The sequence below is a fragment of the Ixodes scapularis genome, unplaced genomic scaffold (assembly GCF_016920785.2).
Source record: "Ixodes scapularis isolate PalLabHiFi unplaced genomic scaffold, ASM1692078v2 PGA_scaffold2__306_contigs__length_199485367, whole genome shotgun sequence".
Taxonomy (NCBI): Eukaryota; Metazoa; Arthropoda; class Arachnida; order Ixodida; family Ixodidae; genus Ixodes; species Ixodes scapularis.
In genome coordinates this window covers 163,780,560-163,802,024 of record NW_024609857.1, presented here as the reverse complement: position 1 = coordinate 163,802,024, position 21,465 = coordinate 163,780,560, and the positions used below count along the sequence as shown (strand labels likewise).

The following is a 21,465-nucleotide window of genomic DNA, read 5'->3' as shown; positions in this document are numbered from 1 at the left end:
AAACTTTTTGCAACAATGAGAAAAAAATTCTTATTAGTTTGGTGCAGCTTGAAAATACAAAAAATTTGTTTGAAAAGATAAGCCCAGTGCCTTGATTCAGTTCCATGCGCGCTATGGCTGGCGGAGCTTTCTAAAGCAGAAGGGGTGTCGTGGCAAGCTACCGCCCTGGGTGCCGCTGACACTCGTGACGCCACTGCTCCTCGACCTTATGGTAATTGCAACAATTGGGAATATTCCACTCTATAGTCCATGACAAGTCAAGAACAAAGTGGAAGTTCTTCTGACCTCTTTCCACTTAAGCAGAGCGAATGCTGGACAGGAGGCAACCTCCTTTCCAGCGTTCGCTCTGCTTAAGTGGAAGGGGGTCGGAGGAACTTCCACTTTGTTCTTCACCTGTCACCATCTATAGCTAGTCATAAAAGGACTGATATAACCTGGGAGTTTCCAGATATTTGTAAATTAGGTCATACGTTCCAAAGCAGGGAGAAGATCGTCGAGCATGAAGGCCATCTGTGCTTTGCCCTCGACGACCTTCATCTCGGCCTCCTCCGCTCTGGCCTCGGCCTCCTCCGCTCTGGCCTCGGCCTCCTCCGCCCTGGCCTCGGCCTCCTCCGCCCTGGCCTCGGCCTCCTCCGCCCTGGTCGTGGCCTCCTCCGCTCTGGCCACAGCCACCTTGGCCCTGGCCTCCGCGTCCTCAGTCTTTGAAGGCCCTGCCCTGGCTTCGGCCTCGGAGGCGCTGGCTTCGGCCTCAAAGGCCCTGGCTTCGGCGTTGGAGGCCCTGGCTTCGGCCTCGAAGGCCCTGGCTTCGGCGTCGGAGGCCCTGGCTTCGGCTTTGAAGGCCCTGGCTTCGGCTTTGAAGGCCCTGGCTTCGGCTATTCGCGACTCCAGCAAAACGGACGCCACCAAGCGGGAAAACCGGGAACCAGCCGGTCAGGTCGCTCCGCGCCCCTCCGCGTCTCAGGTGGCTTTCGCGGACACGTGCTGTCGGCGCGATGGCGAACAGTGTAATTTCACGAAGGTCCGAAAATTTCTTAAGTTTGCCCGAGTGTTCATTAGTGTGGTAAAGCCTCAGTAGATTGTTTCCTTCAATCACGTGTTTGAAAGCCCGTTTACTCCACAACACACGGTCGCGTGCTTTCGATTTCTTGGATGGGGAGGAATCGCGGAAAAACGTTTTGATTTCTTGTCTGTCTCGAATCACATTCAAAGTGACGACTGCTTGGTAACTGATAAGGGGTTTCTTTATAAGGATGTAGAAAAGTGGGAGGACGACAGACGAGGCATTTCACTGGAGGGAACACCAATGCCACCTCCTTCAAGTGAAGGGGAAGGTTCGATAGCTGCTTTTCTTGAGTTTGGTTGTGTTCGATTAGCTTCAAGTTTGAGCCACCCACGCCGGTCGGTGCGTTGGCTATATAGTTATCTTGGCTGCTTTTCGCCGAAAAATCCTCTGGACCACTCTGAAGGAGTTGGGCTGATTTCGCAATTATTTGATTCAGGATAGCCTGCTCGCTGCAAATGATGAATGAGGGAAATTATCTGTTTTTCAAAAGGTGGGGGACGCGTCTCGCAACGTTGTCACGGCATTATGATCTATCGCGCCTCCAGTATTTATATTATACCCCCGTCGAATTAAGCCAGCAGCAATATACGTCTACATTGCTCAGGTTGACCGGCCACAAAAATACTCATTTTTTCCGTTCAGGATTCGAAGTCAAGTTCAATGCCTGAGAGATTCTGCGTGAATCTCCAATGAAGAAGTTTGTCCGCATTCGTCTCCGTGCTACCGGCCAGAACCATTTCGCTAAGTTTAATTTAGTATCTCTCTGTCTGTCAAATATACTTTTATTCAGCAGTTCACCTAATAGCTAATTAACTAAGCTCATATTTCAAACCGAAGAATATACTAATATCGCTTTAGTGGGACATACTACGTAATATAATACATAACCCGCTCGTCAAAATGACTTCTCGATTGCTACTAAAACCTGAATTGAAATACGAGTATCAGCTGCTTAGTGGGGCGCCGGCGGGTTAACATGCTCCTTGGCTCAAGAAGCGCTTGTCGAGCTTTCGGTCGCACGTCAGAAGATCCCCAGGTGGTCCAAATTAATCCTCAGTCCTCCGCTGGGGCGTGCCAGATGCCCGTCGTTGGTTTGGCACGTAAAACCCCCAAATCGAACTTTTTTAAGAAGCGCTCGCTTAATTTTCGTAATTTTCCTGCAGCCTGTGTTGACCGAGCACATGACTGAAGCTGTTTCTTAAACGCGGATACGCACAAAAGCCCGATTTCGCAGACAGATAAGTCGCATGGTCGAGGCATGCGAATTGGCTGAAAATTACTGTTGGTTGGAGAATTCTGCAGTCATTGCCGCTTTTTTTAGATGATTAAAACTGATTAGTATATTACCGCCTCTCCAGAGCCCATAGTTTCGCTTTCGAACGAAATCTCCGAAACAAAAGTTTGACATGAAAAGAACAAAAAGCACAGTTGGAAAACAAAGCTATGCTCTGCACGTTTATGTGCACCGGCTACACTTAACCGTCTCAGTTCAAATACCTATAAAATTGGGCATTAAACAAAAGAAAATTTGTTAAATTGAACGCGCCACCTGTTCAGGCGGCCCGGCCGAGCCGACGCGACCTGGACTCAGCCGCCATGTTTGTTTGGTGGTGGCGCCCCCTATAGGTCGCTGGAGTCGCGAATAGAGGCCCTGGCTTCGGCCTCAGAGGCCCTGGCTTCGGCCTCAGAGGCACTTGCTTCGGCCTCGCTGGCCATGGTCTGGGCCTTGCTGGCCCTGGTCTCGGCCTCGCTGGCCCTGGTCTCTGTAGGATCGCTGGCCCTGGTCTCTGTAGCCTCGCTGGCCCTGGTCTTGGCCTCGGCTCCACGCTTGGCCTCTTCAGCAGGGCAGGCCAGGTCAGGTACCATGAGATGAGCTTGTGGCGTGCGCCCAGAAGATTCACCAAGCTATAAACAGCAAATATATGCAGTAATGATAGATTATCAGAGTTGTACAACAAAGTATAACATTGGAAGTCCTAAGCAACTGCTCCCCAGAAGCGACCTTTGACAAACTCTCAAAGTTGCATTCCTGCTGCCCACTGACTTTTTCTAATGCTTAGGAAAACGGCAACTATGTCATCTGCCCTCACAGTGCAGAGGTTACTGAACCAGTAAATTTATAATCTCCAGTTACCTCAGTGGTCTGAACAGCTTGCAGTGGGCCTGAATGAATAAATGACTAATACACTTGAAAAAAAAAAAGTTAATGACATTGAGAAAAATAAGTCTAACCAAACACCAAAACGGCAACATCGTATGAATACTGATATGTTGTGAATAAAACTAACACTTTTATAACAAAAAGGTTTCTATACATACCCCCCGACCTTTAATATCTTGGCGCAGCCTTTTCAGAAGCTTAACTTCCACACAGTTTTTCCTCTTAGAGGACTGCTTCTTCTGCAACGAGCGATTTCAAGAAAATCGGTAAGCTTTAGCAAAATTCGAAACATAAATGGAAAGTTCAGAACTTCTTGAATTTCTCATTGTTTTCATTTTCAACTAACATTTTCTGCACTTACTTTTTTACACCGTCCCACTGACCTCAAAGAAAGCAAAGTAAATAAAAATTAATGTTAAATTTTCTTATCTCAGTTAAGGCTCATGGATCATGCATCGCATGTGCACAAAATATATTTATAGATAAGACATCGTTCAGCAGTTTTAAAACAAAATATTATAAAGCCCTGCTATGCAGATGTAGTCCGGTGGACTTTGTTATAAGCCATTTCCAAGAGCAACCAGAACTGTTCCATGAGGTTTGGATGCTAAAACAGCTTCTCAGTATACTATGTATCTTTATGCAGCGGTTCCTCCTTAGAGCTGGACTTTGGACTGATCATGTTACTCTGGCATTGCGGCACCAAGCAGTACGATACCATCGCTCCTAAAGCACAGAAGCTGCTTAAGCAGATGAGGAAGCACAAAAAATAGTGAAAAAGTAATGTTTTCTGCAGAGAGCAAAGCAAGACGGAATATCCGGCCTCGTCACTTAATCCTGAACCCCATGTCAGAATCGACCGATCAGCACTCCCATCAGTTGTGCTCGAAGCCAGTGGTGCACAGCCAAAGGGACATTGTAAAGCCTACAGATACCGTTCCCCAAAAATTGCTTACCTCACTGTCCTTCGTTGAAGAGTTCTGCTGATTTACGTATTTGTCCAGCAGCTCTTTCAGCTCGGACCGGGAGTCTGGACAACGACAAAATAAAATGTACCAAAATACAAGTTACAGCTAATTTCAACACCTGAAACACTTGACAGCCTATACACCTTTCCAAAAAACGCTCCTAGGCCCCCGCCATGTTGCTGATGCTGATGTGGCTGGTGCGACTCTCGCGCCCTATATCAGCTAGAAATTTTCTGCCACTCTCTGGGACTGTGAAGACCCGCTCAGGGCGGTTCTCTACCTATGTTTTTTGCGGTTTTGCATTCAACGTTTTGTCGCCCCTCTTGAAAGTTTCCACTTAATTTTTTTTATGCATGCTGCGTACCCTTTTTGTGTTATCTTCTATTGTGAAAAATAAGGCTGGTAAGTGCCTGCCATTCAAGCTTTTCTGCTCGACATCCACGGGAAACGAAGGAGGTGAAGGACGTCGAACGACCCTCGACGCGATTTTGCGAACATTGTTCTCCCCCCTCCCCGAGATAATCCGCGTAGAATCCTCAGTCATCTCCAAAAATAGTTGTCCGGGTTGGGGTGAGAAACGGGTCAGTCGCGTTTGTTTCTTTGCCTTGGTGCGGTTGTGAAAAAAGGAAGCTCTCCCCAAAACGTGTCCAAAACGAAGTCATCTCGGATTCCGCCCCGATCGTCAAGATGTGACTGTCGTCGACTGTGACTGTGTTATTTGAGATCTTTCTCAAATAAATTCTTTTCGGATAACGCTGGATCGTGTGGTACGTACAATATATTGTTAGGATGTTAACACTTCCTCAATGCGGAGGGCAAGTTTGTCTGCTTCTTGCGCAGGGGATAGCGGTGACGTCAGAACGCCGAGCCCTGATTGGCTGATCGCGACCCCCTATTTGAGCGTCGTCTGCTTCTTTGCAACGTCGTCTGCTCGCAACGTCGTCTGCGTCTGTCTTACCTTGCCTGCGACTTTCGGAAGTGTAGAGGCCAGATTCACGAAACAATCTTACGGCAAAAATGTGTGTAAGACAAAACTTAAGAACAAATTCGTATTCACGAAACAAAAATTTCTTAAGTTTTGCGCAGGTTACGACGAAATCCTACGACAGCTCTGAAGCTGTCTTACGCACTTCTTACGATCAAATCAGCATGGCCGACAGCATCGCAGTCGCGACGACCCACGGACGTTTATTTCTCTACGTGCGCTTCTCACGCTTCGCGACTTCAAGCAGCAAGAAAAAAAGTAAAAAGTACTTGAAACAGAACACGACGAACAAGAACGCTGAATCCACAAACACCCGGGAAAAGCTCCAACGGCCAGGGTTCCACCAAACGCGACCAAGCGAGCTCGGCAGTTAGCCCTAGCAGGCACTCCGCGATTCGGCGACCGTCTGCCCACGACCGGCTGGCGTGCTGAAGGGAATATGCCCGCACGACCCTCGTGAATCCTTCCCGTATTATACTTTGATCGCTGACCTCAATTTTAGATTAAGAGGTCAATTTCTTCCTCTTGTTATCTCCTTGTTTCCCGAGGCAACGGTGATGCTCGCCGTTGAAAAAGCGGTGAATCTCCGACAGACGCAGGAAAGTTAAAGCAGCCATCACTTTGACTAGCAGACGTAAAGCAGACGACATTAACTGCGCCAACCCGCCGACGCCGTTAAAGAGTGAGGGGTCTCGCCACACACGAATGGAGGGGAAAAGTATTTGGGAGGGAACTTGCGGACACTAACACGCTCACTCTCGGTTCTTAGCAAGCAAACCTCGGCGCCTCGGGACACCTCGCGAGTGAGTCCTTTGACTTCCCTCCTTGATGCGCGTCTGCTAGTTGTTCGACAAAAACAACGTACCGCTCGAGTTATTTCGTCTGCCTTCTCTGAAAGGCGAAGTCGAGTTCGCTCGTAAAGACCTGCACTTTGTGGTCGGTTTGCCTTGCTGCATACCCGACCCAGAGGAATAACACGGGGCCAACGGTTTCAACAACAAGAAACTACATTTAATAAGACAAAGACAATCACAATACTAACATGGTTATTTCAGCTCGGCGGAAATCGGCCGACTGCCCTCGCGCCGCTCCTGTCTCGCCTTATCTAAGCGAGCGGCACGAGGCGCGCGTGGCCGGCTGCTTCCCGAATCATGGCCGCGGTATTTTGGGTACCGGGCAACCGTGTGCCCCCACACTCCCCCCCTTAACAATCGGGCATGTCTATCACGATGTCAGCGTCGAGGGGTGGGGTGCGTTAGCGCAGGAGGTCCGGCCGGCGGCGCTGGATCAGCGCGATGGCCCGCTCTAGGTCGCGCTCGTTCAGCCTGTTGATGCGGGCGATCCTGTCCGCGTCTGCCCTTTTACCGTGCAGCTGGCCACGGATGTTGGCCGCTCTGGATATTTCTGGCACCCCACAGAGTGGGCAGTGGAGGCGCAACTCCTCGGCTGTATATTGCGCAGCCGGCTCTGTGGGGTGGCAATCTTCGAGGGTCCGCCCGCAAAATGGCTCCGGAATATTGGCTGGACGGCAGCCGTTCTCGGGGCGGGGCTGCTCTCTCCAACGCAGGTCTGATGCCCAGCCGACAGAGGTGGCCCCCTCCAGTACAGTCCAGGTGGCGACGGATCGTTGTGGCCGGCTGCTGCACCGTCTGCATAGGCCGGGTCCGTTGGGCCGTCCTGTAGGGGGTGGCCGTGGTCCACGGCGCCCTGGGCCGCCCCTGCCGCGCCGACGTCCTTGGTGGCCCTGCATACCATGTGCCCGGCCGCCATGTCGTTCTGATGGCGGGGTGTGGTGACGGTTGTTGTCACGGGCCATCTTCGTGAAACGAGAGGGCAGGGCAGGTGTTTAGTTGCGAGCAAAGTTTTGCTGCTACCCCCCTGCCAAAAAGTTCCAAATAACGGATCTGAGGTGGGCACACGATCGTCCCCCCCTCTCTTGAAAGGGGAGCAGATCCGTGAAAGTAGAAAACTACCCCCAAAATGCGAGAGAGGCGAAGACAGGAGACACAAAAAGAAGGTTCCTCTCTCCTTTGCGTCACCGACGTCGCAGGTTATACCGCTGCCTTGGTGGAGACAAGGGGTGTCCGGAACACGACTGCCGTCAGTGTCGTTCCGGTCCTGCGAGGGATCTTCGTCTTCTGCTTTAAAAAATGTTTAAGGTCGGTGACATGAACAGGTCCGGTTTCCTCACTAGACTCACAATGAACTAGTTTGTAAGCGAGTGGTGAGCACTTTTCACGCACGCGGAACGGACTTTCCCACCTGTTGGCAAGGGAGGCTGCGAAGCCTCGAGTGGCGTCGCTCAGTGGGTGAGTACGCCGGAGCACAAAATCTCCCACCTCAAACAACAAGTCACGTCGCCCCCGGTTGTACTGTTCAGTTTGCTGTACCCGGGCGACGTCGAGATTTTCTCTGGCCACTCGAAGGTTATCGGAGAAGCGCTTTCGCAGGTCCTCTGCGAACTTCACGTAGGGGCGAGGCCTTCCTCCAGACTCTGTAGAAAGGGGGCTGTTAGAAAGCGGGAATGCGAGCTCCTTGCCGAAATTTAATTGGGCAGGAGTGAGACCCGTTGACCGATTAGTGGTTGTACAGGTTGTGAATGCGAGCTCGGGCAGTTTCGCGTCCCAGTCCTTGTGGCGCTCGGTGTAGGCCACTAGCATCATCTTAAGGTTCCGATTTACCCTTTCCGTGATGTTTGCTTGCGGGTGGTACGGCGAATTTCTTTTCTGCTTGATTCCCAGTACCGCGCATGCGTCCACAAACACCTTACTCGTGAGATAGGAGGCATTATCGCTTACAAGCTGTGCAGGAAAGCCAAACCTAGTGAATGTTTTAAGTAGACACTCCCAGATTTTTTGCGAATCTAGCTTTCGCAATGGAAATAACTCAACCCACTTCGTGAAGTGGTCGGTTACCACGAACAAGTACTGATTGCCGCGGGTACTATGTGGGAAGGGGCCCATGACGTCACAGCAACAAATCTGCCAAGGGCTCTGCCTCGCGATTGGTTGCATGAGACCGGGGGGCTGGCCACCACGTGGTTTTGCCTTCTGGCACACCGAGCAGCTACGAGCATATCGGAGCACATGTTACCTCATGCCTGGCCAGGTAGCAATTTGGGATAACTTTTCGTAAGTCTTGCTCCCACTGCTGTGTCCTGCCAAGCCACAGTCATGCATGTATCGGATGAAAAGCTTACATAGCTTGCGGGGTATCACGGTCCGGAATGCCGAGGCATCCAGATCGTCGTCGGCCTGGGGGATGTAGCGCAGCAGGAGGCCGTCGTCGCTCATCAAGTAGGAGTCGAACTCCTCGTCACTTGGGTGGTCGACTGGACCTCTTGCGGCCAGCCAAGCGGACACGCGTTGGCAGAGTCCGTCATCCAGCTGCGCCTTGCGAAGCTCCTCACGGCTCACCAATGTACCCCACCGTGAATCTGAGGATCCTCGTGTCGTGGCCGCGACGGTCACCAAGCCATGGGTATCCTGCGAGTGTTCCTCGGGAAGTGGAGCACGAGAAAGCGCATCAGCAACTTTGTTAGTTGACCCCGGGCGGTACACAATGGAGTAGTTGTACTGTTGTAGCGTAAGCGCCCAATGAGCAAGACGTCCAGTTGGATTCTCAAGTCCCCTTAGCCATGATAGCGCTAAGTGATCAGATTGAATCTGGAACGTTGCGCCATCTAGGTACATATCGAAGCGCTTCAAAGCATGAATAATGGCGAGACATTCACGTTCTGCGACACTGTAGTTGCGCTCGGCTGGAGTTAGCGTGTGGCTCGGCAAAGCAACTGGCCGAAGCACACCGCCATACTCCTGCAGCAAGACAGCACCCAGGCCACAGTCGCTTGCATCTGTCTGCAGAACGAACGGCTTGTTCAAGTCTGGGAGCTGTAAACAAGCGCTGTCAGTCACGGCTTTTGAAAGGGCTGCGAATGCGCATTGTTGTTGTTCGGCCCAACACCACTTGTCGCCTTTTTTTAGAAGGTGATTGAGCGGTTGCGATATCTCGGAAACAGTGTGGAATGAAATCCCTGTAGAACGGAATCATTCCAAGGTATCTTTGTAGGCTCTTTACGTCATGTGGGCTTGGGTATTCTGTTAGCGCGCGCAACTTATCTTCGTTGGGGCAGAGCGTGCCGTTATCCACAACGAATCCAAGGAGGTTAATCTTGGGCGCGGCTAACTGAACCTTTCTGGGATGAATCGTGAGCCCAGCATTACGCATTCGCTCAAGTACAATGTGAAGGTGCTCGACATGCTCCTCAATAGTTCTTGAGAAAACAACCACGTCATTCATGTATGCCATGGCAAATTTATACTTCGAGTTCCCAAGTACAACATCCATCAGGCGTTGAAAACTGGCTGGAGAGTTAGACAAGCCAAACGGCAGTCGGGTGAACTCGAACAACCCTCTGTGGCAGATGAAAGCCGTTTTTGGAACGTCTGATGGGTGAATCTCGATCTGAAGGAACCCGCGACTGCAATCCAGCGTTGTAAACACGGTCGCGTTACCGAGCGCGTACATCACAGGAAATGCTGGGGAAAGGGTAGCTGTCTTGTACGGACACATCGTTAAGCCGCCTGTAATCCACACAGAGTCTGGCTGTTCCGTCTTTTTTCGGAGCGAGAACAACGGGGAATGCCCAGGGGCCCTTCGACTCACGTACTGAACCGGTGTCGATCATTTCCTCGAGCGCCGCATCAAGAGTGCCCTTTTGTGGATGCTGATCGGTCGAGGGTTGCACCTCCGAGGCGCCGCATCACCGGTTTCAATGCGGTGCAGCAGAATGTCGGTCTTTCCAGGTGTTTCCGTGAACATCGGTGAGAAAGACTCCAGGACGGCTTGCAGCTCCTGCTTCTGCTGGCTGGTTCCGGGGCATTGTCACAACGAATCTCAAACGCCGGCAGGCAAGACGTCTGGCACCGTGGTGAAGTGGGCTGCAGCGGTCGAGTTAGGGATGCAGTCCTCCCTTTTGGTAAACGGAGTCAGCTCCGGTTGTTGTCTCAGCCGGTGTCCACCACCAGAAAAGTCGAGTGTCATGCTTTCGCCTGTAATGAAATCTCGGCCCAAGATCACGGGTACCACAAGTCCTGGCAGATAAAGCAATCGCTGACGCCACTTCTTTCCATTAAACCGAATCTGCAGCCTCGCGGCTCCTCCAGCTGTTATCGCTGTACCAGAAGCTAGCTGCGAATGGGTTTCGCACTCCCGGAGGCTTATCTTTTTTGCTTTGCAGAGTTCGAAAACGAAATCCCCTATGAGCAAGTTAGCGGCCCCGGAATCCAAAAGTGTGGCAATGGGAAAATTGAGCAGTGAAATCGTCATGCGCGGTTCAGTGATATTAGGCTCGGGCTGGATTCGACATACCGATGGAATTTGTGCCACGGCCTCACTGCTCCCAGGGACTGCAACGGCCGTCGGCGAGTGGCTGTCTGGTTTCAGCGTCACCGGCCGTAGCAGTTTCCCTAGTTCTGGTTCCGGCCCTTTGCCGCCGTCTCGTACCACCTCTTGTTTGTAGTGTCCAGAAGTCTTGGACACTGGTTTCGGTGATGGCCGGGCTGCTCGCACTCGTAGCAGCAGTCCGACGACAGTTGCCTGCTTTGGCCACCTGCACCGAGGTGCCCGTCGGACCGCCTCCAGTGATTGGATAAGGAACCACTGTGGGAAAGCCTCCACCAGGCTTGCGACTGGCTGTTGTGGGGAGGGCTTGTTCCATTGCGGCGGGGGTCAATGCTGCTGGGCTGTGGGTTTGCGACCGCACCGTGCCAGTTTTCGCCAGCACTTGCAGGAGCAGACTGATGAGGATGGTTCGCTTGGGTGGTGGTCTCCGTTGGGCCCCAGCTTACGATAGGGCACGGCCAACGACCTCCCACCTGCCGTGGCGACCCCAGCCCGAAACCCTCACGGGCCTCGCTGTGGCCTCCGGGGACCTCTCGAGGAGAGTTAGGCGAACATATGCTTATCCCGCACGGGGGATCACCATGCATACCATGCCAACTCTCCTGGTTGATGTCGTGGGGAAGGGAGGTCTCGTTCGGACAGTCCACTTGCGTGGAGGCCTCGGGGCCCCGCCATGCGCATGCCGGTTTGAGCGCGTACTTGGCTGGTGGCGGCGGCACGTAGTTCCGCTCGGCATGAAGAGCTTCCTCGATGAGGCGGGCGCCCTGGGCTAGCTCTTCAAGGGTCTCAAAGGTGCAGTTCATCAGGTAGACGTGGTACCTTGGGTGACACTGTCTTCTGACCCGAGCTACTCTGTCAGACTCCAATGACTTCGGGTCCGCCCTCTTGAAGAGCTCTTGCATGACCTGAACGTACCGAACCAGACTTTCATCCGGGTGCTGCGTCCCAGCCTCGAGCTCTCGGAGAATCTGCGTCGCGTAGCCTGCAGGCAGGAACTCTTCTCGAAGCCTTGTCTGGAAGTCCGCCAGGCTGGAGAAGGGGGCCTGTGACCCCAACGAGCACCTGGCGCTGGCTTGCAACGCCATCGGGACAATCCGCGCCACGATGAAGGCTTCCGAGGCACCGAAGGCAAGGTGGTACGTCTGCAGCTCGCCCAGGAAGTCTGCCACGGACTTGACGTCGTGGCAGTGTAGTCTGGGCTCTCGCGGTGGGGTTTCCTGCTGGCCAGGCGTGTGGCCCAGGCGCTGCATCACGGAGTCGCACATCTCCGTGACCTTCGTGAGCAGGTTCATTTGTGCCGCTGCGGCCATCGCGGCTTCCTGCTCCCACGTGAGCATTTCCTGCAAGCACAGAAAAGGAAACGCCCCCCAAAAACCCAACACAAGCGCGCAAAACGATTGCCGCGGTCACAAAACAAGCAGTCAGAAACACGCCAATACAACAAACGTGGACGTGACGGAAGCACGAAACAACGATAGAAAACACGGGGAATATGAAAAAGCCTTACCGAAGGAAGAAACCAAGCCCCGTGAAATTCCTGCGAGTGGGTAGTATACCACGGTTGGGCGCCATTGTGGTTGGTTTGCCTTGCTGCATACCCGACCCGGAGGAATAACACGGAGCCAACGGTTTCAACAACAAGAAACTACATTTAATAAGACAAAGACAATCACAATACTAACATGGTTATTTCAGCTCGGCGGAAATCGGCCGACTGCCCTCGCGCCGCTCCTGTCTCGCCTTATCTAGTCGAGCGGCACGAGGCGCGCGTGGCCGGCTGCTTGCCGCCACCTTGCGGCCAATGATGGCCGCGGTATTTTGGGTACCGGGCAACCGTGTGCCCCCACAACTTCCGAAATTCGCAGGAAAGGTAAGACAGACGCAGACGACGTTGCAAGTAGACGACGTTGCAAATGAGCAGATGATGCTGAGATAGGGGGTTGCGATCAGCCAATCAGGGCTCGGCGTTCTGACGTAACCGCTACTTCCTTTCTCATGCGCAGAAGACGAAAATGAGCCCACTTGCGAGGCGTATTGGATGTCCGTGTCCTGTCCATCGGTAAACACATTATTTGTGAGCGTGAAAAATGCATGCCTTTCGGCCCTCTTCTGTTGCAATTTATTTTTGACTGCGTAGTGCTTTGTCGTTTCACATGCGGCGAATCCCACGGCGCCGTCAAAGCTTATCGTAAGAAAAAAAACACAAATAACTAGAACTATACATTCCAGTCGCATTTGTTCTGTTGCGCGCATACCCAACAAAAATAGTTTTGTTTTTTTGTTTTTTTCCCTTTTTTTTTTTTCAAATGAGGCACAATGCTTTCTTAATGTCCTCGGGAAAATACATGTGCCATGAAACACAAAATATAGCGGGAAAAGACGAGAATTTAGCCACCAGCAGCGTTTGAAACTGCGCCTACGCAGGCTGCGCCTATTGAAATCACAGTCCGCTCGGTTAGGGTTAGGAGGGATGCCGGTGAGAGTCTAGTCTCACCGGCGTCCCTCAGTGACTGGGCTCGAAAACGGTTTGTTGCCCCTGGGGTCGAGTGTTTTTTTGGAAAGGTAAAGCAGCACGTGCAGCCTGCCCAAACCTAGCAAGCCCATTCCGCTCATAGAAAGTGTGGAATAAACATAAAAAGAGAATAACGTACCTCCAAAGCGGACAATCTGTGCTGGGTGCAGCGTCGTATATCCGGTCGCCCGACCGGCTTTATCTGCATTCGGCCAATCGACCTTCACCCAATATTTCATCGCTCCCTCCTTGTACTTTGGCCAAGCTTTAGAGTTGTGAGTCGCCGGATCATAATCTCTAATTAGTTGGACTGTCTCCACCGCCATAGAGCCATCAACAAAACTAAACAGTGCTAAACTATCCATAGCACTGGCACTGTTCTGATTCTTGTCGGTCTTGTCGCGTCCGGCCATCTTATCTCTCGGTTTCGGATTTGGATCTGGATGTTACCTTCAAACCGAAACTGTCTAACGGCTTTTTGACTTCCTTGATTCAGTTAAATGCAAGAAAACGGTGTATACTAGAAAAACTGGCTGACGGCCATCTTCGAAGAAACACGAAACATGCAAACTGCGAAGAATACCCGAAGCTGTGAAGCATGCCATATACAAATGTTAACAAAATTGCCGAAGTGTGGCTTTTCTGCCATTTCGCAGGAACTGAAAACAAGGCTGTGTTGGTTCCTGAGCACCACATGTTAATCAATATGCTCCTGTAATCGGTGTTTTGCGACTGTTTTCCACTTCATGAAAAAGAACGCAATACTGTTTGGTGCTTCCGATGGTAAGGAGGGCTAGCACAGCATCATACCTGCCAACTTTTCCGAATTTTTCGTAAAATGTATGAATTGGGACTAATTTTACGATTTTATGAATCTTGCTTCAAATCTTACGAAACATATATTTTTTTATTTTTTTTAAATTTTTTTTTTGTTGTTTTTGTAACTCTGTTGTTGGCGGTATCTTGCACCGCCACAAGAGGACGATAGGTGCCGTCCACAGCAGCGTCGTTGTTTTTGCTATCCGTCTATCCGGTGGCCACAGATCGAAAACCAATCCAAAGCTCAGAGCCTTTGTTTTTGTGTTCGGCAATGCACGGGTGCACGTTGGTTCGGCGTGTTCAGACGTTGTTGGGCCTCATTGTGTCGGCCAGTTTCGAGGCGAGAAGTACGGCGTCTGTGTTTGTTGCACATGTAACTGTAGCATTCTTCTGGTCACTGTGGCTTTTCAGGTGTTCCTGAAGTCCTACACGTCGAAATTTTTGTTCTTCGTGCCGCCCAAAAAGCGAGAAAATTTTGGATTCTGTAGCACGTGCATGTGTGATGTAAGCGTTTCGCACGCTGGCTAGGCTGACATTAAGCTGCACATCGCTTCGCATAACCCCCCCTTCCCCCCCCCCCCCCCCCCCCCCCCCCGCCGCCGCGGGTGCGGGACTTTTACGAATTCGAAAGTCCACAGGTTAGCAGGTATGCACACCATATAGTTTGTTCAGTGCTGCCAAATTTTCTTTTGAGTCGCGGCAGGCGCAGCTCAAGCTTCCACGGTTACCTGTCCGTTATGTGTAAAAGAAAGAAAAAAAAAAGGATGAAACAAACATCTGTGACCAACATGCTCAGTTCATCTTCCAGAAATACTAAGGAGTTTTGTCTCAGCATATATAAATAAAGCCTGCGGTGCTGCCAAGGGGCGCGGCTTAGAAACGAAGCCCTTTGCTCTTTGTTAGCAATATATATGTGCACTATGGGAGTGATAAAAAAAAAATACTGGTGGATAAGTTGTGCTACCTGACCTACAAATCGACATAAAAAAAGGAAAAGGTCCAATAAATTTAATAATTTAATTTATTGGACCCAGTTTACTGATCACTGGCGGTCTCTCTAGCATGCCATCAAAAAGGTCAATCGTCTACAAGCTAGAAATTCGCCTTAGTAATAAAAATCCAGTTATATTTTTTACATATCATTCCGTTAGTCACGAGAGTCTGCACGCTAAGCAATACCTGTTAATGATATTCTCATATCCTACCCGTCTACAGAGGAGTCAAACCTCGCTGTAAACGTCACATTGGTTTAACACATATTTGAAGATTAGAGAATACCAGTCATTCACCACTCATCTTGATGACCGTGATAACGCCGCAGACAACTCATCAAGTGTTATGATATCCATTGAAACCATTTAACTCGAGCACTTTTGGGCGCTCACCAAGGGCGCGCACTAAGGGCGCTCGCATGGACCAACTTCAGCGCATCTGTGAACAAATACATAAGCCTGAAGGAGAGGTACAACAGGCGTCTTTCATTCTTTTGTAGCCCGTCACAAACACACTCAACTTCTCGTATGCCGAACATACCTTTCAGAATTAAAAGTAAGCACCACGCCGTGTTGAGATGCCTAAAACACCCTGTTCGTAGTTTAAGTGAGTGCCTTCCCATTTTTTCTCGCTACATATCTAAAAACGCAGGGACAAACGGGCACGAGACTCGCTTCAAACGCTACAGCTATCCGATTACTGGTGAATAAAAATAAAGGGCACAGTGGCATCTGACATTGTGATCTCCCAATATATTTAGTGGGAGGCATTTCGTGCTAAATTTAGTGTTCCATGCCGTACATAGGAGAAACAGGCCAGTTACAAAACCTCTCCAATAACGGCAGTCACCATAAAAGACGGTGTTTTTTACTTAATGTCACATCTTCTAAAGTAGGCATCGTTTTCACATTGCAGCTCTAAGTTCTCTATGGGCCTCCTAAATCGACATTCAGCATCCTATTTCCACTTCCAGGATGCGGACCTCCGGCGTCCTTTTTAGGGCAGTGTTCATCATTCTGTTTAGGGTCCAGTGACGCAAAACCGTGGTTGGGCTATTGCCAGCCCGTGGCAGCACCTTGAGAGTGAAAACCACCATAGCAACTTTGAGCAGAAGCTCTAGAAGTACCTGTATCTATGATGACAAGCGAAACATTACTTCTTTGATTAATTGTAATCTTCTCATCATATTGTCAACAAACTTTGATCATGCAGATGGCATTCTGTTACTGTTATAGCTGCCTACTGAATAGATGCAGCCGTAAAGCAGTTTCCAAGCAAATCACAGGTGACTCATCCACATGGTGTTGTGGGTTCTCGATGCCGCCAAAATACAGCAGCCACCAGTGTACGGACAGTGAGCACACTATGATTGAATGGACGAAGGAGGTCTTGCCCGGCTTTCAAAAAAGCCTACTGTGAGCGATAGACTTCTGGGTGCAAGGAACAACTTATCTTCTGCCTCGATCTGCTAGAGGTTTTGAAATAAAATAAATAAGCAAATAAAACGTTTGTAGCCATCATGGCCCTAAGGACAGCCACTTGACTTATGACTGACGATCAATAAGCGTTCTAAGGCGGCTAGGCGATATGAAGCACACCAGCACCGTTTGCCATATAATACATACACAAGACACTGAAGGGTATGCATGATTTTTTCAGAAATGCCCGTAGCTTGGTGCTATGCAATTTTAACATAAACCAAAGGCATCAAGTGGAGACAATGCACCTTGATGTCCCTGCAAATGCCCAGAGGGCTTCAGCCTTCGGACAGGTCATTACTGCAAGCATAAATGACAACAAAATCGAGTGATGTCAGCCTCACTTGACGACACAAATTGGCTAGTCTGAGAGCAGTCACGCCATCAAAGCTGAAGGTGCAGACGTCTGTGTCACTGTGCAGTGGAGGTCTTGTCCGATTCATAAACTTGGGCTGGCTGTCGCCAGTCAGAACACCACACAATAGGACAACTAGTGGACAAGACGAAACAAAGAGCAGAAAAGGTGAACACACTGAGACTGAATGCACGAAGGTCTTGCCCGGCTTATAAAAAGGCCTACTGTGACTGATAGACTTCAGGGTGCAGGGAGCAACTCATCATCTGCCCCAATGTGCTAGAGTTTTCAAAATAAAATAAACGAGCAAATAAAAAGGTTGTAGCCGTCAAGGCCCATAGGAAAGCCACCCGACTTATGACTGACGATCAATACGCGTTCTAAGGCGGCTAGGCGATATGAAGCACACCAGCACCGTTTGCCGAATAATACATAGACAAGACGCTGAAGGGTTACGCATGATTTTTTCAGAAATGCTTGTAGCTTGGTACTATGCAATTTTAACATAAAACAAAGGCATCAAGTGGCGACAATGCACCTTGATGTCCTTGCAGATGCCCAGAGGGCTTCTGCCTTTGGACAGGTCATTACTGTCAACATAAATTACGTCAAAATTGAGTGACGTCAGCCTCATTTGACGACACAAATTGGCAAGTCTGAGAGAAGTCACGCCATCAAAGCTGAAGGTGCAGACGTCTATGTCACTGTGGAGTGGAAGTCTTGTCTGATTCATGAACTTCAGCTGGCTGTCGCCAATCAGAACACCACACAACTTGACAACCAGCGTAGAAGACAATAAAAAGCCGAAAAGGTGAACACACTATGATTGAATGCACAAAGGAGGTCTTGCCCGGCTTACAACAAGGCCTACTGCGACTGGTAGACTTCTGGGTGCAGGGAACAACTCATCTGCCCCAATCTGCTAGAGTTTTCGGTATAAAATAAATGAGCAAATAAAAAGTTTTTAGCCGTCATGGCCCTTAGGAAAGCCACTCGACTTATGACTGATGATCAATAAGCGTTCTAAGGCAGCTAGGCGATATGAAGCACACCCGCACCGTTTGCCATATAATACATAGACAAGACATGATTTTTTCAGAAATACCCGTGTCTTGGTACGATGCAATTTTAACATAAAACAAAGGCATCAAGTGGAAGCAGTGCACCTCGATGTCCCTGCAGATGCCCAGAGGGCTTCAGCCTTCGGACAGGTCATTACTGTCAACATAAATGACGCCAAAATCGAGTGACGTCAGCCTCAGTTGACGACACAAATTGGCCAGTCTGAGAGCAGTCACGCCATCAAAGCTGAAGGTGCAGACGTCTATGTCACTGTGCAGTGGAAGTCTTGTCCGATTCATGAACTCCAGCTGGCTGTCGCCAATTAGAACACCACACAACATGACAACCAGCGTACAAGACAAAACAAAAAGCCGAAAAGGTGAACACACTATGATTGAATGCACAAAGGAGGTTTTTGCCCGGCTTACAAAAAAGCCTACTGTGAGCGATAGACTTCTGGGTGCAGGGAACAACTCATCTTCTGCCCCGATCTGCTAGAATTTTTGGAATAAAATAAATGAACAAATAAAAAGTTTTTAGCCGTCATGGCCCTTAGGAAAGCCACCTGACTTATGACTGACGATCAATAAGCGTTCTAAGGCGTCTAGGCGATATGAAGCACACCAGCACTGTTCGCCAAATAATGTGCACAAAACGCTGAAGGTTTACGCATAATTTTTTCAGAAATACCCGTGGCTTGGGACTATGCAATTTTAACATAAAACAAAGGCATCAAGTGGAGACAATGCACCTCGATGTCCCTGCAGATGCCTAGAGGGCTTCAGCCTTCGGACAGGTCATTACTGCCAACATAAATGGCGTCAAAATCGAATGATGTCAGCCTCAGTTGACGACACAAGTTGGCAAGTCTGAAAGCAGTCACGCCACCAAAGCTGAAGGTGCAGACGTCTATGTCACTGTGCAGTGGAAGTCTTGTCCGATTCATGAACTTGAGCTGGCTGTCTCCAATCAGAACACCACACAACATGGCAGCCAGCGTACAAAACGAAACAAAGCAAAAAAGGTAAAGCAACGATCGACAAAGTACAAAGCAGTTTAAATGAGATTGGATTGTGCCTGCTGGTTGCATGTTCTGAGTGCCAAGGTCGACTCGCCACCGTTATGTGCGATCCTGAATTTACTACAAGCCGAAAACGTAAACGCTCGCGAAGAGCTAGAGAGGACGAACCAGGAGAAACAAGAGCTCTCACTCAAACTGACTGAAATGAAACACATGCTTTGCAGGGAAGAGCTCAAGCATCGCTTCAGCAACAACAGAATTTACTGGAAGTTTATTGCATAGCGTGTCCAATGGTGAGGCGGGTTCTGTGAGCGTCTCGTGCGGTCAGTCAAGAAATCACCGAAAAAGTCCATGAGCCGAAGGCTTCTGACCAAGGAAGAACTTGGAACCCTGCTTAGCAAGATAGAGGCTGTAATAATTCGAGACCACTGACTCATCTACAACGAAAGCCAAGAGCCTCAGCCTCTGTCCCCATCATGCTTTCTTGTTGGCAAGCGAATGGTCTGACATCTGTACCCGATCTCAGACAATTAAAGTAGTTTGTTTTATTAGATCAAGGCGTCGACCTCGGACAAAAGGATGCAACAATGTCTGTTGCCTTTTCCTCTCATGCAGCGGGAGCATTTACTCAATCAGCTCAAACCAGGAGAAGTGACAGTGTAAGAAAGCTGTCGGCGAGGGACTCCGTAACCGGGGGGTCTGGGAGGGCCAGAGCCCCCCCAAGATTTCTCAGGATGGGGCTGAGCCCCCCCACTCCGACTTCGAATAATCGCCAAGCTATTTATTCATCTATTTTAATTCCTCCAGTCAGCGAGGCAGCGGAAGAGGCCGGATCAACGCCAAATAAGCTTCTTTCGCTTTGCCCAACAAGGTAGACTGTCGGAGTGAAGTCAATGAAAAGGTTCGCTGAAAACTATGCTAGAGTTCAGGAGACACTGAATGAGCTGCTACAAGGAGAATATTCGATGGCAGACAACATTGGAGCCATTTTGAAGGGTTATGAGAGGCTTTTGGAAAGGTTTGAAACTCTGCTAGGAATAAGCATTTCTATAGCTTTGTTCGGTCTATGCGAAGAACTTGCAAGGCTACTGCAGCGTTCAACGTTTCACGCTGCAGGTATCAAAGAGGCTGCAGAGACTCTCTGCGAGGCAATGTTCCGTCTGCGATCTGAAGTCGCGTTTGAAGAGCCGTAGGACTGCACGAGCTCAACTGCAATGTGACCAGGTTTGAAGGACCCTCGCAGCGCAAGGCCGACAAAACTGCCAAAAAGGTTTGAAATGAGCAGCAAACCTTCTCCGCCAGTTCTACTTGATTGCAAGGCAGCGTTACGGAATGAGTACTTGGCGGCTGTTGACTGCATTATGAACGAAACTCAACGGTGGTTTGAACAGCCTGGTAGGAAGCAGGACTAGTAAAACTATAGTGTACTTTGAATAACGCCGCCGGAGGAAGACAGTTCACAACAGATGATCTGAAAGAGGCCCTAGGAGTGCATGCATGTGATTTTGATCTGGCCCGACTCTGCGCAGCTTTTATTTTACCAGGCTCAGCCTGGACGACATCATCAAGGAATTTGTCTCCAGGACTGCTGAGCGAACGGCGGCCTTTGGTCTTCCTTGAGACGATCAACAGACATGGCCTTGGGGCCTATATATGGATCTGTTTCCTTCATCACGCTTTTGTGCGCATTTCCTAGATATGTATTAAGATGTCATTGCATATACTGTAGAGTTTAAACGACTTAATTTTCACGAGGATCTAATTTTTGCGAATCGCCTGCAATTCGCAGAAAATAGGTCCCGCAAACAGTTTCGGTAAAATGTAAACACATTAAAATCTATATTGAGATTCCACCACGTCGCAAAAATGAAAACCCGCGCATTATTCCAAAACTTAAGTTTTGAATACGAATCGCGAAATATTGAGCCCACGAAAAATAAGTCGTTTACAGTATGTAATTCTCTTGGCTTACTCGTTTATTTCATAGCGTGGATGTCTTTTTGGATGAACATTTGAAGAATAATAAACGTTGTGGGATGGTCACGGGTGGTGGTAACCGAAGGGTTCAGCGGCGGTCTCTAATCGGGAGTCGCCAAGCCTACTCCCACACCCCGCAGCTTTCTCTCAAGAACACCGCTACGGGCGGGTCCGAACGTCAGCCGCACAACTGATCGCTTCTCTAAAAAGGAGGAGCACGTACCACAATAGGACTGGGTCCAACGGTGTTTATTGGAACACCAAAAGACACACTGTCCCCAAAACCCCTGCGCCGACAAGGTCAGATGAAAGGCTCACCCTGTCGACACCGTCCCGAGAGCGCAGTCCAGAGCGGGCAAAGGAAGTCCTTCGCAACACGTCCGATTTCTATCGCATCCGCGGGAGGAGTCCCCCACGTTCCCGAGGTTGGGAACGCGCGTCGACCTCCTCCTTCCGCGGGCGTCGTCCTCACCCAAAACAACTAGGTTCCCAGATGAGCGGGGGTACGGAAAAGGTCCCCCCGTAAGAGAGTGAGGAGGAGAGCCCCACAAGCCAGGCGGCTCTCCTACGCTTCACGAACAGGTTGAAACTCACGGCAACCAGGCCGTGCGTCCCGAACCACGGCCGTTATACTGGCCATCGAGGAAGGGCGACCAACGGTCCCCACA

The 21,465-nt window shown here is 50.0% G+C and overlaps 1 protein-coding gene across 1 annotated transcript in view; it reads right to left on the bottom strand.

The window, feature by feature from the left end:
• Positions 1-459: 459 nt before the first annotated feature.
• The window catches only part of LOC115309776, a 60,665-nt gene continuing 39,659 nt past the window's right edge, over positions 460-21,465 (bottom strand). The window contains exon 2 of the mRNA XM_040219957.1: positions 460-882. Within this exon, the coding sequence (XP_040075891.1) occupies positions 460-882 (423 nt within the window). The remainder of the gene's footprint in view (positions 883-21,465) is intronic.